The sequence below is a fragment of the Stegodyphus dumicola genome, chromosome X2, assembly GCF_044657685.1.
Source record: "Stegodyphus dumicola isolate Sdum_Otavi_A_Nest chromosome X2, ASM4465768v1".
NCBI classification, from domain to species: Eukaryota; Metazoa; Arthropoda; class Arachnida; order Araneae; family Eresidae; genus Stegodyphus; species Stegodyphus dumicola.
Genome location: NC_140781.1, coordinates 101,593,645 through 101,607,861, shown reverse-complemented (window position 1 = coordinate 101,607,861; position 14,217 = coordinate 101,593,645). Strand labels below are relative to the sequence as shown.

Here is a 14,217-nt window from a genome sequence, read left to right as displayed (position 1 = left end):
CTGCATGGGTGTTTTCGAGGTGTTTCCCGTATAGAACATGAACAGACATATTCCCTTAGATAGACCTGTACAGAAGGTATCCCTCTTTTGATAGATAACCCCAATATGCTTTGCAGTAATTAACCTTTTGGTGGTCATCAACAAGCTCAGCTCGCGTTCCAGTTAAGTACCGCAGTGGGCGCAAACGAAAGCAGCTCGCATTGCAGATTTACGACTGACAGATACCGCGGCGTATTTGGAAAGAAGGAATTGCTTAACCTAGCAACCTCCGAAAAATTGATAAATTAATCCAATCATTCGCAGCATACCTTAAATATTCATTAAATAAATGCGAACAAGACATGGATGAAATAGAAATTTACAAAAAATCTGTCTTTTAAATAGATGAGAGTATTTATACTAGTGACAAACTGCAACTCCTAGGGTTTGTCAGATACACTCATGATTAAAGATATTAGCGATCATTCCTCAGCATGATGAGGAAACCAGATTCATAGGTCCTGATACTTTTGTTTCTGTTACTTTTTATGTCAATGACTATAATATTTCATTGAAAGTCTCTTATGAAATATGCACATTAGTGCATCATAAATGCGAGGAAACGCCGAGGTTCAAGCTCTAATGAAAATTTCATCTGTTATAAAAACTCAATATTTTCTTTCAGCGGCATTGTTTTCTAAAGCGTGTGGGAAAGAGCTTAGTTTTTAACCAGATTGTGAGATTGGTAAACTACTGCAAGTCTCAACCACTGAAATGCAGAACACTTTAACAGTTATGTCAGGAAATACATGTACATGGAATGTAGATTCGATTTACACCATGTTAATGTTGCAAACCGAAGAAATGTAGTCATAGTGAGGATGTGTATTGAACCGATTTCTCTAAGTAAAAGTGAAAAAGTTTTTTAAACATGAAAATCAAGACTTTTATTAATAGTTAATAAATGATTCTTATTACTCACTGTCATATCTCGTAAATATATCTGAATTAGTTAAATGAACTGAATGTTTCCATAGCTTTGTAGTTCAAGCAGGCGTGATCCGTCAAATTAGTCCATGACAAAATATTATAACTAGTATAAACTATAAATTTAAATTTCTTATTTCCAATTTCAATTCTAAAAATGTTTCATGCGAATATCAACTTTTTATATCATTCGACAAAATTCACATCAGCTTTAGTATCTGAAAATAAATAAAAATATTTTCTATGCTTTGCATGTTTTTTAAACAAAAACTAATCATAAACAATAAAATCAGTATTTATTGACATTTATGTTTCAAAATTATTGCGATACTTAGACACTTTTTTGCGAAAAACATGTAAATTTTCTGTAAATATTTCATAATTATAATATTTAGCGGTAACCTTTATGTGGGAATTGTTACTAGGGTACCCTACTTGTCAAATGGTTGTAAAACATCTTTAAGGAAGTCAGCAAACGTAAACATTACATTTGGAATGTGTATATTTTAATAATGCGTTTGCGTGCCAGATGTAATTGCTGATTTGTCGTGGCACTCCTTTATATCGCCTGCATGTATTTAGATACTAAAAACTTAAAAATTGTTCAACAACCAATTCAGAAGCCTTTGACTTAGGCTATTTTATCATGGGCTATTTTGTAGTGGGATGTTTTGTCGGGGTACCTCTGGCAGGATATAAATATCTAAGAGAGCTGAAAGACTTCACTGTTGGTCACTTATCAAGACTTGAAAATGCGACAGCTATGCACTTTCAAACTCTTTTCATTGAGAATTTCGACTAAATAGTGCTGAAGAGACATTAGGTATTTTTTTGGAAGCAGGCAAGATGAAAAATGAGCAATCGCCTTCGCCTGGAATCGAACCACGGACATCTGGAACATCGGCCCAGCGTGCAGAACCACTACACCACGAAGGCACGCTAGGAAGGCGGGAGAAATACCTTATATACTCCTCCTTTTAAAGGGCGACTGGGGTTTTTAGGTGATCCAATCGCCAAATCCTGAGCGAGGAGAATCATCATCCAACACCCCCTTTTTTTTTAGTTCGGGCGCCACTGTAGAGACATTAGATATTTTTTTGGAAGCAGGCAAGATGAAAAATGAGCAATCTCCTTCGCCGGGAATCGAACCACGGACATCTGCAATACCGGCCCAGCGTGCAGAACCACTACACCATGAAAGCATGCTAGGAAGGCAGGAGAAATACCTTATAGTGCAACCAATCGATTTTGCACACATTGCAAAGAAGTTAGATTATACAGCTTGTAAACAATATGGATTATTATCTCAGTGCTAATTCCACATTCAGAGTTCATTTCACCAAGAATGAGGCATCGGTGGCTGTTTGTTTGGCTTGGACTAGCAGAAGATTACACAAACTAATGAAGAACATAATGGATACACTTTTGCCCTTTCCAACTTAATATCTGTATGAACGGGCATTTTTTTTGGCAACAATAAAATCTAAAACACTGATTAGACAGTAAAATTTTGAGAACGATATGCATGTTTGATTATCAACTATAAGGTCTGATAACATCTGTGCTTTAAGTATCACAAGTCTCATATTAAACTAATAAAACCCTATCCAGTGATTTCCATTGCCGTTGTAGAGAAAATAGGTATTTTGGAAGCAGAAAATATGAAAAATGAGCAGTGCCCTCGCCGGGAATCAAACCACGGACCTCTGAAATACGCGCCTAGCTTGCAGACCACCACACCACGAAGGCATGCCAAGAAGGCGGGGGAAATACATTATACAGTAAAGTGTATCCTGTAATGATTTTTTTGTAATATTGTTTTTTAATAAATGAATAAAATTACTACTGATAGTTATTTATATAGAAATTTAACTTGTTACAGGTAACGTATCTAATTACGATTTGAAATTAAAAATTATAAAACATTCTAACAAAGCTGACGCAAATTTCTAATTTTATTTCCAATGATATCATGAATTTTAACAGTCTGAGAAAACCTGGCATTTACTATTACACATAAAGACAGGGAAAGTTGTATTAAGGTAGGACTTTACAATAGTCGTCCCTGTTTGGATATTTAACATTCGTACCGAAAAAGGTTGTAAAAGAAGCTCAGTATTCAATTAAGTTGGATATCTTATCATGTACAAAACTCAAATGTTTGAACACAACTTCTATCTCAAAATTTTTGAACATTACTTCTGTCTCAAAATACTCCTTAAAAAGGAAATAAATGATTAACGGATGGAAACGAAAGAAGACGAACGTAAAGAAGTTAGATTATATAGCACAGTTATGACTTATTTGTAATTTCACACAATTATTGTCTTAATGCCTTTATCCTTTTTTTTTTTTTTTTTTTTTTTTTGATAGCACTTCTTTCGGGAGGTACTTGTTCAGTAAACTGGCTAACTAGGCAAAGGCAAACTGGAAGAATTTAAATGTTTAACAAGAAGCTGATGGAAACACAAATGTGAAAATACATTAAGCATCTCTCTGCAGCTAAATAAAAGAAGTATATAAAAGTTCAACACCTTTTAAAAAATTTACCTTTCACACCAGCTGTATTGCACATTGCGGCAAATGTTAGTGACTCCATTTCTATATTGACAACACCTTCTTCCTTCAATTTCTTTAAATAGAATACTTTGTCTTCTTGAGTGTATTCACAAAAGGCTCCATCCAATCTTCCCTGCCCTGAAATATACAAAGAGTAATTTTAATAGAGCTTCGTGTTCAAGCTTTAACCTATCAGATATAGTATTTCTTATATAGAATACGACAGAGAATTTTGGCTAGTAAATAATGAGGAGCATCTCAGGTTTTGCTAAAAAATATGCGAGTTTTCATCATGGGATTACACATAATATTCTCAAGAAGTATGGTCATTAAGATTTAAAAGTAAATAAATGAAAAAAATATTTATTTTAATTTCACGTTTATTTATTTATACTTTTGCTTTAGCTAGAAATTTTAAAAAGTCTTTGTTTCAGGATTGCACGCGCCAAGCAATTTTCTATTGAAAATGCTTGTGCTAGAACTACTGCCCCCAAAAAAGTCTTTTCGTCATATTTGAGGTTTATTTATATGAATTATGTGAAGATGCTGGAATAAACTTTGCTAGCTAAGCATTCTTCTGAAAAGAACGAAACCCATTGATAATTTAACTGTTTCTGTACACAACTCAAACGTAATGGGCTGTAACTTTTTAAAATTTTATTTTCATAAACTTTACACCGTTTATAACCACTCGCAACCATGAGTTCTATTAATATTTTTTTCAAATGTACAATCTCACGAGGCAGTCAACGCATACGAAAAGCACGGCTTGCAAGTATCGTGATACATGCGCAGACGCTACAGTCTGGCTCGTTGGCCGGGCTCCTAAGATGGTGACCGATTTTACACTCACGAGAAAGGAGTTCCGTCTCAATTCTGTTGAAGAACATCCTGGTATCTGCTCCTTTTCGTCTATTACATTCACCCTGTCTCGGTTTACACCCACGAGAAAGGAGAAGTTCCGACTCATTTCTTTCGGAGAACATCCTGGGAGACGGATGTGAGGGTTTTCTACCCCTTTTCACCTTTTGCGAACCTCTCGAGAGGACTTTCGGCTGGACTGTGTTTTAAGTGCCCAAATGCCGCAAAGACATTATGCCTTTATAAACATCTATACCTTTTACGGAAACCATCATGCCAGCAGGGGGCTATGAAAAAACATAAAATGTTAACTGAAAAGATCTCAGTTGGCACTGTTGCCCATTGGTCATTTTTAAATTAAATTTTCATGACAGTTTTCTTATTTCCAGAATATTTTCATTTAAAAGTTCTTAGTGTGTCATTATATTTTAATTCTTTGCTTATTGAAATAATTAATCTAACAGATGTATTTCTTTTATTTAGAAAAATTATGCCATTAAGTTGTCCTATAGCGGAAAATATCCGAAAAGAGAAAGTTGAATGCCGAATTGATTTATCTGAATTACTGCTCCGGATTCTCTTTGGATTTCCAGAGGAAAATCTAGTTCTTGTGAAAAATTAATTCCCACAACATTCTATTCATAAATTTGAAATTCTGTTAAAATTAAGTTTTATGATAGATCGAACTGTTTTCAATGTCTTCGAGCACTGTAACATACTAATTGTAGAAAAACAGCGAGAAAATCGAGAAAAGTGGATTTATCTGTTCTGGGTCGAGTTGTTACGATAATTGAATACTGGGATTTTAACTTGGGTTCGATTCCACGTTGAACGGACTGTTTGCATGGTTAGTTTTTGTGGTTCATTATAAGTGCTTCATGCGTAAATAAACATGAGACATTTTTTCCTCTCTAAGCCTTATATGAACGCATCTCTTCCCTTAGGCAGATAGTCTTCGTTCATTCGCCATATTCAAATAATCTAACCTATTCTGGTTCGGCTTCGTTAACTAATTACATTAGACCATAATACGCAGGATCGGATTAAGTAATTCTGGAGCTCCCGCAAACTGTAAAATGTGGGCCTCCCTAACGTGGTACCCTTTAAAATTGCATTTTCTATAGCATGTTTAGATACGGCATTTTATTACCACTAATCATTTTATTTCGAAATTACGTTATATACAGGCACTTACGTAATATATTTTATATATTAACAATTTAAAAAATTATGTAATTTTTCATACCCGAATAAAATACAACCACAATTAGAAGAAAAAAACCCTTTAACGCGACATTTTTTTCCCCTAAATTACGCTCATCGTTGCTTCAGAAGAAACTGTTCTTTTAGTTCAAAGGGACAATTTGCCCTGAAGAACTATTATTTTCGTTTTGGCATTTTGCGTTGGTTCACTATAAATGTCCGATTCACTTTTTAAATTGTTACCACCAAATATTATCGGCCTGTATTATATTTAAAGAAATTAAATAACGATGAAGAATTTGCATAAATGTATGTATGTTTCTCGCACTGTTATTAAACAACGGTACCTAGAGCCTTCCAATTTTGAATAACGTACGTTTCAATCCGAATATGGGCATCTGGAAATCCAAATTTGGAATTTGTTTTATTATCTATTTCATATTTTGTAAAACTTTAACGAATTTTTGATTAAGAAACTCGACGATTTCAAAGCGAGCAATGGCAACGCTGTACGGGGGGGGGCTTTTTATTTTCAGCGCGCGGAAGTGTGTATAGGAAATTGTAAACATATTTAAAACTATTTTGAGATATTGCTGTTGAAGTGAATTTTATGGTTTAAGTGAGAAGAACATTATATTTAATAAATAAAAACTCACAAAACGTTAGGAAAAAAAAAGCCTCTTTGGACGTAATTTAAAATCTGAAACCTTTCAGATTTTAAATTACGTCCAAATCTGAATAATTTCAGATTTTTAATTTTTTTTTTTTCTTTTTAAATTTCTGCACTTGGTATGAAACTTCCTAAATACACGGGATGAGTTTGAAAAAGGTGGGCAAAACGTAACAGAGTGATAGAATGCAGCTAGACAAGCCATATTCGTCATAGAAAGTTTGAAAAAGAAAGAAATAGAAACGCAAACGTCGGGCCGCTAGATGGCATTGTAATTGGTATAAAAAACGTTCGGTCCTCTCACCCAACGACATTTTCTACCGTGAATTGCTGAGAAGAGGGCTCGTTATACGAACCACGAAATTTTCAGGGCGATGGATTCGTCGAGGTGGTCCCATAGCTTGGCCACCAAGATCACCGGATCTCTCGTGTTTGGACTTTTCCTGTGGTGCGTTCTGAAAAGCCTAATGTACGAGTGCTCCGTTGAAATCAAAATGGATCTAGTCGTTAGGATCGCCGTTGTTGCCGACAATGCTCAGGAAATGTCTGGTGTCTTCGCAAATGTGCGTCAGTCCCTACCCTGCAGGTGTGAAGCCTGCATCACAGCTGGCGGAAGACCTTTTCAGAAATTTCTTTGAGCATGTACATCAATTACATTCCTGTTAATAAAATGTTTTTCTGAAGTATCTATTCTTATTCTTCTGTTAATTCTTTAAATCTGGCAGTAGAAAATTACCTTTTAACTTATCGCCGTTTTCGCTCCGACCACACATTCTATGACGAATATTGCTCGTATAGCTGCGCTCTGTCATCCCGTTAAGTTTGGCCACGCTTTCAGATTCAAAAACCCTGTATAACCAGCCTAAATATATAACCGATACCATTTTCAATAATAGCCTTTCCATAATAGCATTTTCCAAAGCCATTTACTTGGACTAAGTAACACACAGCATTTCATTTATAAGTTTTACTTTCTTTTGAATTAATTTATTGACATGAATAAGAATATTGTATCAGATCACAAGGCATGAAGAAAATCGAAATATTGGGATTTCTTTTGACAAGTTAGATGCCTTACTGAAACAGATGAGGTTCTTTTAAAATTTTGAGCTCTTCTGAGAAATATATTATATTCTCAAGCTTGTACTAAATAGAGTTAATACTTTCAGCTCTCGTTTCCCATCTCATTTCATAGAATGGTTTCAGAGTAATTGCACATGACTAGTCAGAATTTCTCAGTGTTTCATAGATGCAGAAAATAGTAAGCAGTCGTTAGCCCCACAGATGCCCAGACAGAAAAGTGGTTAGGGAGACTGCCATACCGAAGGACCCGGGTTCGAATCCCGCAAAAGGCATTGATGTAAATTGTCTGTCCATTCATAGGAGGCAACAGTGGCCATCCATTAGGTGCATCCATGGTAAAGTGACCACCGCTTCCTGTTTTAGTAGTGGGCAACAACTATAGCACCTAGTGCCCGTCATTGCCGGAAAAAATGGCTTTAGCTCCACACTTAAAACAGTAGTATTTCCTTTTTCTATCTTTGTTCTTTACAAATTGAAGAATGTTTGCCATATTCGGTTTGTGAGAATTTTATTGCTTTTGTCGCTTGCTTTATTTCCCGGCCTATTATATTGTTTACAGTTTACTGTCATCTTAAGTTTTCTTTAAGCTTTTACTTAATTTGCTTTACTATCCTGATCTTTCCTTAGAAGAATCCCCAACAGAATTTTCTCTTTACGCTTTAACTACTAGACAGACGAAGTCTACGTTTGATAAGACACTATGCAAGCAAGAGCTACGTTTACCAGAAGTCATGATCGATAAATATATTTATATGGTCACGTAAATAATGGTTTGGAATTTGTGCCGTCTGGAATCTATTTCATATACTGCAAAAATATTCTAGATGAAAAATGTATGTCCGTAGACACTAATGCATTGTAAAATCTAACTGTGGAAAAGATTTTTTTTAGTCTTCTGTTTGCATTCTGTCTAACTTGAGAACAACAGTAAATATATTAAAAGCATATCGTCTCTGAAAGGATATTCCTTCGTTTCTGCTGGTAATATTTCCGAAATTACGCAATATAATATGAATAGTTTCGAGGAAGACCAACTGAAAAGAAAAAGAAGCTTTAGAAAAGTATTTAACTTCTAAATTTCTAATTGGAAGACAAAAACACCAACGCGAAATTTAAAATTACAGAACAAACAAATAAAAAAAACATTAGCTTGGAATAGATTTTGAATAAATTTCTATCGATTTCAAACGCGTTGCTCCTGAAGAAGACGGACCTACAGATTGTCAAAAAAGCATTCGACTTGACTAATTAATGTCTTTAAAATGATATAAAGGCATAGTACTGATTATTTATTGTTAACCTTCTTTTACTGTAATCTTTATCAAGGTCTATACTCTAGTTATTGAATGAAAAATCTTATTTGAAAATACAAATTTGATTGGGATAAAAGCGACTTCTTTGTAAACGACCTGCTTAAAAGTTATTCGAATCTGGTAATTCTTAGGTAATTTGAAGTGTTACAAAGTTTAAATTAACACTTAAATACATACTTAAATGTTACAAGATTATTGTCTTAAGGTTGTTTGAAAATTTTGTGCCTGAATCATAGTAATTTCTGCAATTTTAAAAAGGAAACTTAAAAATATCTCGGAAAGGAAAAGAAACGAAGCTGCAATTGAAGAAAGGGAAATAGTAATTCATATGAGAAAATTTGGAGAAACATATGAGAAAACTGCTTAGACTATTAAAAGATCACTTTCAACTGTAAAACTCGTAGTAAAAGGTATCTAGAGTCAACGAATTTTGTAAACGGGACAAGAAGCAAGCGACCAAAAATATTAACCAGGTAGGATAAACGACATCTCTTCAGCAAGTTAAAATGATTCGACATTATGGCGATCCGGAACTAAAACTCCTGATTAAGAAAGAAGTTTATACCCAAACTGTAAGAAATGTCCTAAAAGAGTTCTGTTATGAAAGAAGTTCAGCTCGAAAAAAATATTGCATTTTGAAGTTAAAAAGAACGAAAAAAAGCTATTATTTGCGAAAATATGTAAACAAGCCCCTAGACTTTAGGAAAAAGGTTATATGTCGTGATAAAAGAAAGTATAACTTATTTGGAGCAGACGATAATCGTAAGGTATGGAAACAACCAAATAAAGAATTTGAATTAAGAAGTCTTCGACTGACAGTAAATCATGGCAAGCTCTACCAATATATATATATATATATATATATATATTGCTGCTCTACCAAGCCAAAGAACTGCTTTGGCGAGAATCGTGCAATACCCAGAGCTTTTCCGGATGCCTGCCTCCTCGTTCACCCGACTTATATCCCTGTGATTTCTGGTCGTGGGGATTCCTAAAAGACCGTGTTTATGGAGTACAGTCAGGTTTTCAAAGAAACATATACTAGTCACGAGGATATAACTTCTGTAACTTCTTTTAATTATTAAACCTCAAACTGGCAATTTTTGTCCTATTCAAATGTGACTTGCCTAAGCATTTATTCGCAGGCCTTTTTCTGTTGAGAAATTTGAAAGAATATATAGCCATATGATTAAGGCCCACCAGCGACCGAGTAGTAACGTCGCTGAACACTGGTAGTTCGAGCTAGGTTCCATTCTAGGCGAATGGGTTGGCTGCATGGGCATTTAAGTGATTTTCCCCTTGTCTAAGGTGGATACGAGCCAGTTTTTCTCAGAAAACGTTCCGCCAAGGCAACCCTGCGTCAAGCAGATAGCCCTCGAGTGCTTTCCCATAATCTAATAAAGCAGACAAAAACTAAGCACATGGTTAAAAAATCCATAATGAATGCGATAAATATAATGTTAAATATCATTGCAATTTACCTTCATAAAAATCATCCGCACACATTGTTTTACCAACAACTACCGTACAATCTTTCAAGTATTTATCTGCAACTATCTTTAATTCTTTAGAAAGTTCTTCATCTAATGTGCTTGGGCGCTGGATCTTTTCTCCTAGAACAACCTAAACGAAGTAGAAAACAAATGCTATGTATATATTATTTTAGGATTTACAAGACAAAATACAGTAGTAATACAAGACAAGAACTTTACTTTTTAAGTTGTTAAATTTATTATTCAAGAAACGTAGATCATAAACTTCAGGGAATAAAATATATATTACTTATACAGAGTAATCTCTTCTAAAATCAGCTAAATAAATTATCTGTACTTCAAGGAATTTACGAAGTATTATAATGCAGTTAGCCTAGACAAGTATAAAATTACGGCATACGTTTAAAATTTTTATTGTGCTATTTTCTAGTTAAAGGTACATCATTTAGGCAGCACTGAATGCATCTTTCGAACCATCATGAAATCTTAAAAACATGACACTACTTCCGAACTATACTCTTTTGCTAAAAAATCGGAGCACCAAGAAGGACTTTTGAGATCGAGACGGAATTCGGCATGCAAAAACATCTTGATCGAACATGCAAATGATCAAAGTTTCAAGGCAAATGAACAGAAAATGCGATCATAGCGCGCATTTCTTTCAATTCACAAAGTATAAAACCAGAAACAGAAGCGGAAAATTTACCATCTTCTGTTGCTGCCATTGTAATTCCGTAAAGAAGCAACTAAAGATGCCATTACGACGATATAGAAGACCTTACAGACAACTAATAGACTTCGAACGTGATCGCATTGTAGGGATGCGCGAAGCTGGGTGGGCATACCGAGAAATAGGCCGCCACCTGTAGCGTACAGACACTGCTGTGCAAAGATGTTGGCAGCAATGGTTGCTACAAGGAAATTGCCGACGAAATGAAGGCTCTGGAAGGCCAAGGAGCACAAATGCGAGGCCAAGATAGGATGATGGTTTGCCAGGCCCAAACAGCCCAACGGTATCATTGTCGACTATTCAACGCACTACAGCCACGTCTATACCTCTCGTGGTACACCTCACGGCGCTTGTCTGAGGCGGGGTTACGCTCACAGACGCCTTTAAGACATCTGCCTTTGACTCCACAATATCGGCGGAGTCGTCTTGACACCACACATTCGGTGTCTCAGCCGATCATCATCAATCTACCATCAGACTGACATCGTATAGTGTTCAGCGATGAATCTCGCTTCTTTCTTCAAGCAGATGACACCGTGTTCATGTCTGGAGAGGACGGAGCAAGCGATCCCAATCAACCTTTGTTTTGCAAAGGCATACAGCCATAACCCCTGGTGTGAATGGTGTGGGGCGCTATTTCTTACGACAGCAGGTCATCTTTAGTCATCCTCCGTACATCTTTAACAGCTCAATGATATGTCGATACCATCCTGCAGCCGGTTGCATTACCATTCACGGCACGTCATTCTGGGGCCATTTTCCAACAAGATAATGCCAGGCCACATACCGCTTGCATATGTCTGGACTGTCTCCGTGCGGTTGATACTCTTTCTTGGCCAGCAAGGTCACCAGACCTTTCACCAATCGAGCTTGTCTGGGACATGGTAGGCCTCCAGATTCGGACACCACAAAACATCGCAGATCTGGAGCGACAACTGATGAAAGCCTGGCAGAATGTGCCGCAAGATGACATCAGAAACCTCTACCACTCCTTGCCTCGACGAATTGAGGCATGCATTGCCGCCAGGGGCGCTTCGACCAACTACTAATTTGAACACTCAATGGTGATTGTGAGCCGTGAACAGGTACTATGACCCTGATTTTTTAATTATTTTGTTATCTGTGTATGACCTATACACATATTCAATTCCATCCAAAAAAAAACTTCCTTCATTGTGCTTCGAATTTTTTGCAAAAGAGTGTATTACTGTCACAGATGAACATCATACAAACCTGACAACACTTTTCCTGATTTACAAGAAAGCCCACCATTGGAATTTGAGATATTTTTGCAATAGGAGCTTCGCTCCATGTTGTTTTTCTTGTAAACAACAGTTCTTACTATCGACATTTTGGAGAGAAGCTCGCCACTTTCAATAAGAAGGACATTCAGATATCTACGCCTAAACCCCTGAGATTTTTGGACACTTTTAATCTAGCACGAGAGAAGATTAAGATAGAGAGCATTCAAATTTCACTAGCAAATTTAAAATACATAAACAAATGCTGTGCCTGTTGTTTATCCGTCTTAGCTTCTTTTCACGCGCTACTGAATAAAGATGGCTGTCAGAAGGAAGCCTGTACTTTGTGTGGCGGAAGTAACTGTAGATGAAAACATGAAGAACATTTGCTTAGTAATCCTTAAGTGATTTTATGCAATTCTGCACCAACTACTTTAAGGTTCACTGAATCACAAGTTTTTTAAAATATTTAATTTACTGACTTTTCAATCACTTTGTATTTTAAAAAATAGCTGAGAAAAATGCACACACAGTAAAGTTTTTGTTGAGAAAAGTTTCTAGGATTCCTTCTAGTTAATAATACAAAAAGCAAGGTATTACAAGTGGAACAAGAGGATTTTTGAGAAGTCGACGTTAAAGCTCAGCAATAAATGAAGCTGAATTCCGTTTCCTAAACTATTGAAATAAGTAATAAATATATTTAAATCATGAAATAAATATTAGATAATGGAAAAGGTTTAATTTAATACTTTGAAACTATATTTTCAACAGCAGTTTTACAATATTATCTAGTTTATGAACTTTAGTGTTTCTTAATACTATTTCTTCCCTAGATAAAAGAGTTTTCAAGGCCTGCGTGCCCTTCATTAACATTTTAATTATATGACCTTGCTTTAACAAAACATTCAAAGTACTTCATTGCTGTATCTTAATTTCTGCTTATATCTTATCACGCACGAATAAGAGTAGCAAACAGCTTTTCACTCACCAGTTCTTGATATGGCCTAAGCATACCATCAACACTGACACTTGTTATGACTACACTACCAGGCGGTAACCCTGAAAGAAGATAATACTGTCTATAATATTTCGAAGATTGTTGTCAAATTTTTATATTCCACAAATAACCATGCATTCATGGGACTTTCTTGGGTGTTTTGAATGAGCATGACGTTTACTACGTTATGTGTATCTACATAAGTCCTTGCAACTAAAACTATACAGGCAATCTGGTGTAGAGTGAGAATCAAATTGTCAGCTGTGTATCCAAAGTCAAAACTTCTTTCAATCATCGTTTGGAATATTTTTCATCGTTTGGAATCATCGTTTGGAATTCATCGTTTGGAATGCGTATACCACAAGCGCTTTGCTAATTGAGCTATCCGAAGCAGTTTAATCAGTTTAAAAGAATTTCTATTTAACCACGAGGCTCGTGTAATTTGAATTAATTGTCATTACGTAACGTGATGGGGAAAATGCACTGTTGTTAAACATAAAAAATAATTTTGCGAATCATAGTATAAAAATGAAGAAAAACAAGAACATATATCCTAAAAAAACTGCCATCTGAAAATTTTAGACTACAATCAAAGGGATGTTTTTCATTCAAAATTTCAAAACATTAATTAAAACATGATATAATTTTACTAAAGATGTTCTGTAGTAATTGTGTAAGGTATAGCTGCGTAAGTCGAACATCCTAATAAAAAATAGGTAAAGATCGTAAGGTATATAAAATAAATAAAACTTATGTGTAGTAATAATATTTTGTGTCATCGTTGCTGATATGTATTTACAACAAAATTCCATACACTCTACTCTGTTAAATAAAATTAATAAAATCTATGAACATGAACTCAATACGACTTAACAGCATTCTAAGTCGTACCACCTATAGCTTAAGTTGCACTACGTATAAATTTGGGCAATTATATTAAAACTATCTTTTTCTCAATTGATTTATTTATGCAATTAATAAGAACGATGATCACAAAGATATTTAGTTATTTTTTCATTTTCTGTTGAACTTTAGTACATAAGTCTTATATCTATCCTTTGCATTTTAGGCACTGAATCATATTCTCTTCGCGGTCTTTTT

The 14,217-nt window shown here is 35.2% G+C and overlaps 1 protein-coding gene across 4 annotated transcripts in view; it reads right to left on the bottom strand.

Annotated features, from left to right (window-relative positions):
* Positions 1-14,217, bottom strand: part of LOC118182496 (uridine phosphorylase 1-like) — a 77,834-nt gene that overhangs the window by 5,287 nt on the left and 58,330 nt on the right. For 3 of the 4 annotated variants that reach the window (XM_035351848.2, XM_035351847.2, XM_035351849.2), the window contains exons 5-7: positions 13,108-13,178; positions 10,137-10,278; positions 3,517-3,663 (exon numbers count right to left, since the gene is read on the bottom strand). In XM_035351848.2, the coding sequence (XP_035207739.1) occupies positions 3,517-3,663; positions 10,137-10,278; positions 13,108-13,178 (360 nt within the window). The remainder of the gene's footprint in view (positions 1-3,516; positions 3,664-10,136; positions 10,279-13,107; positions 13,179-14,217) is intronic. The other variant, XM_035351851.2, reaches the window with a different exon arrangement.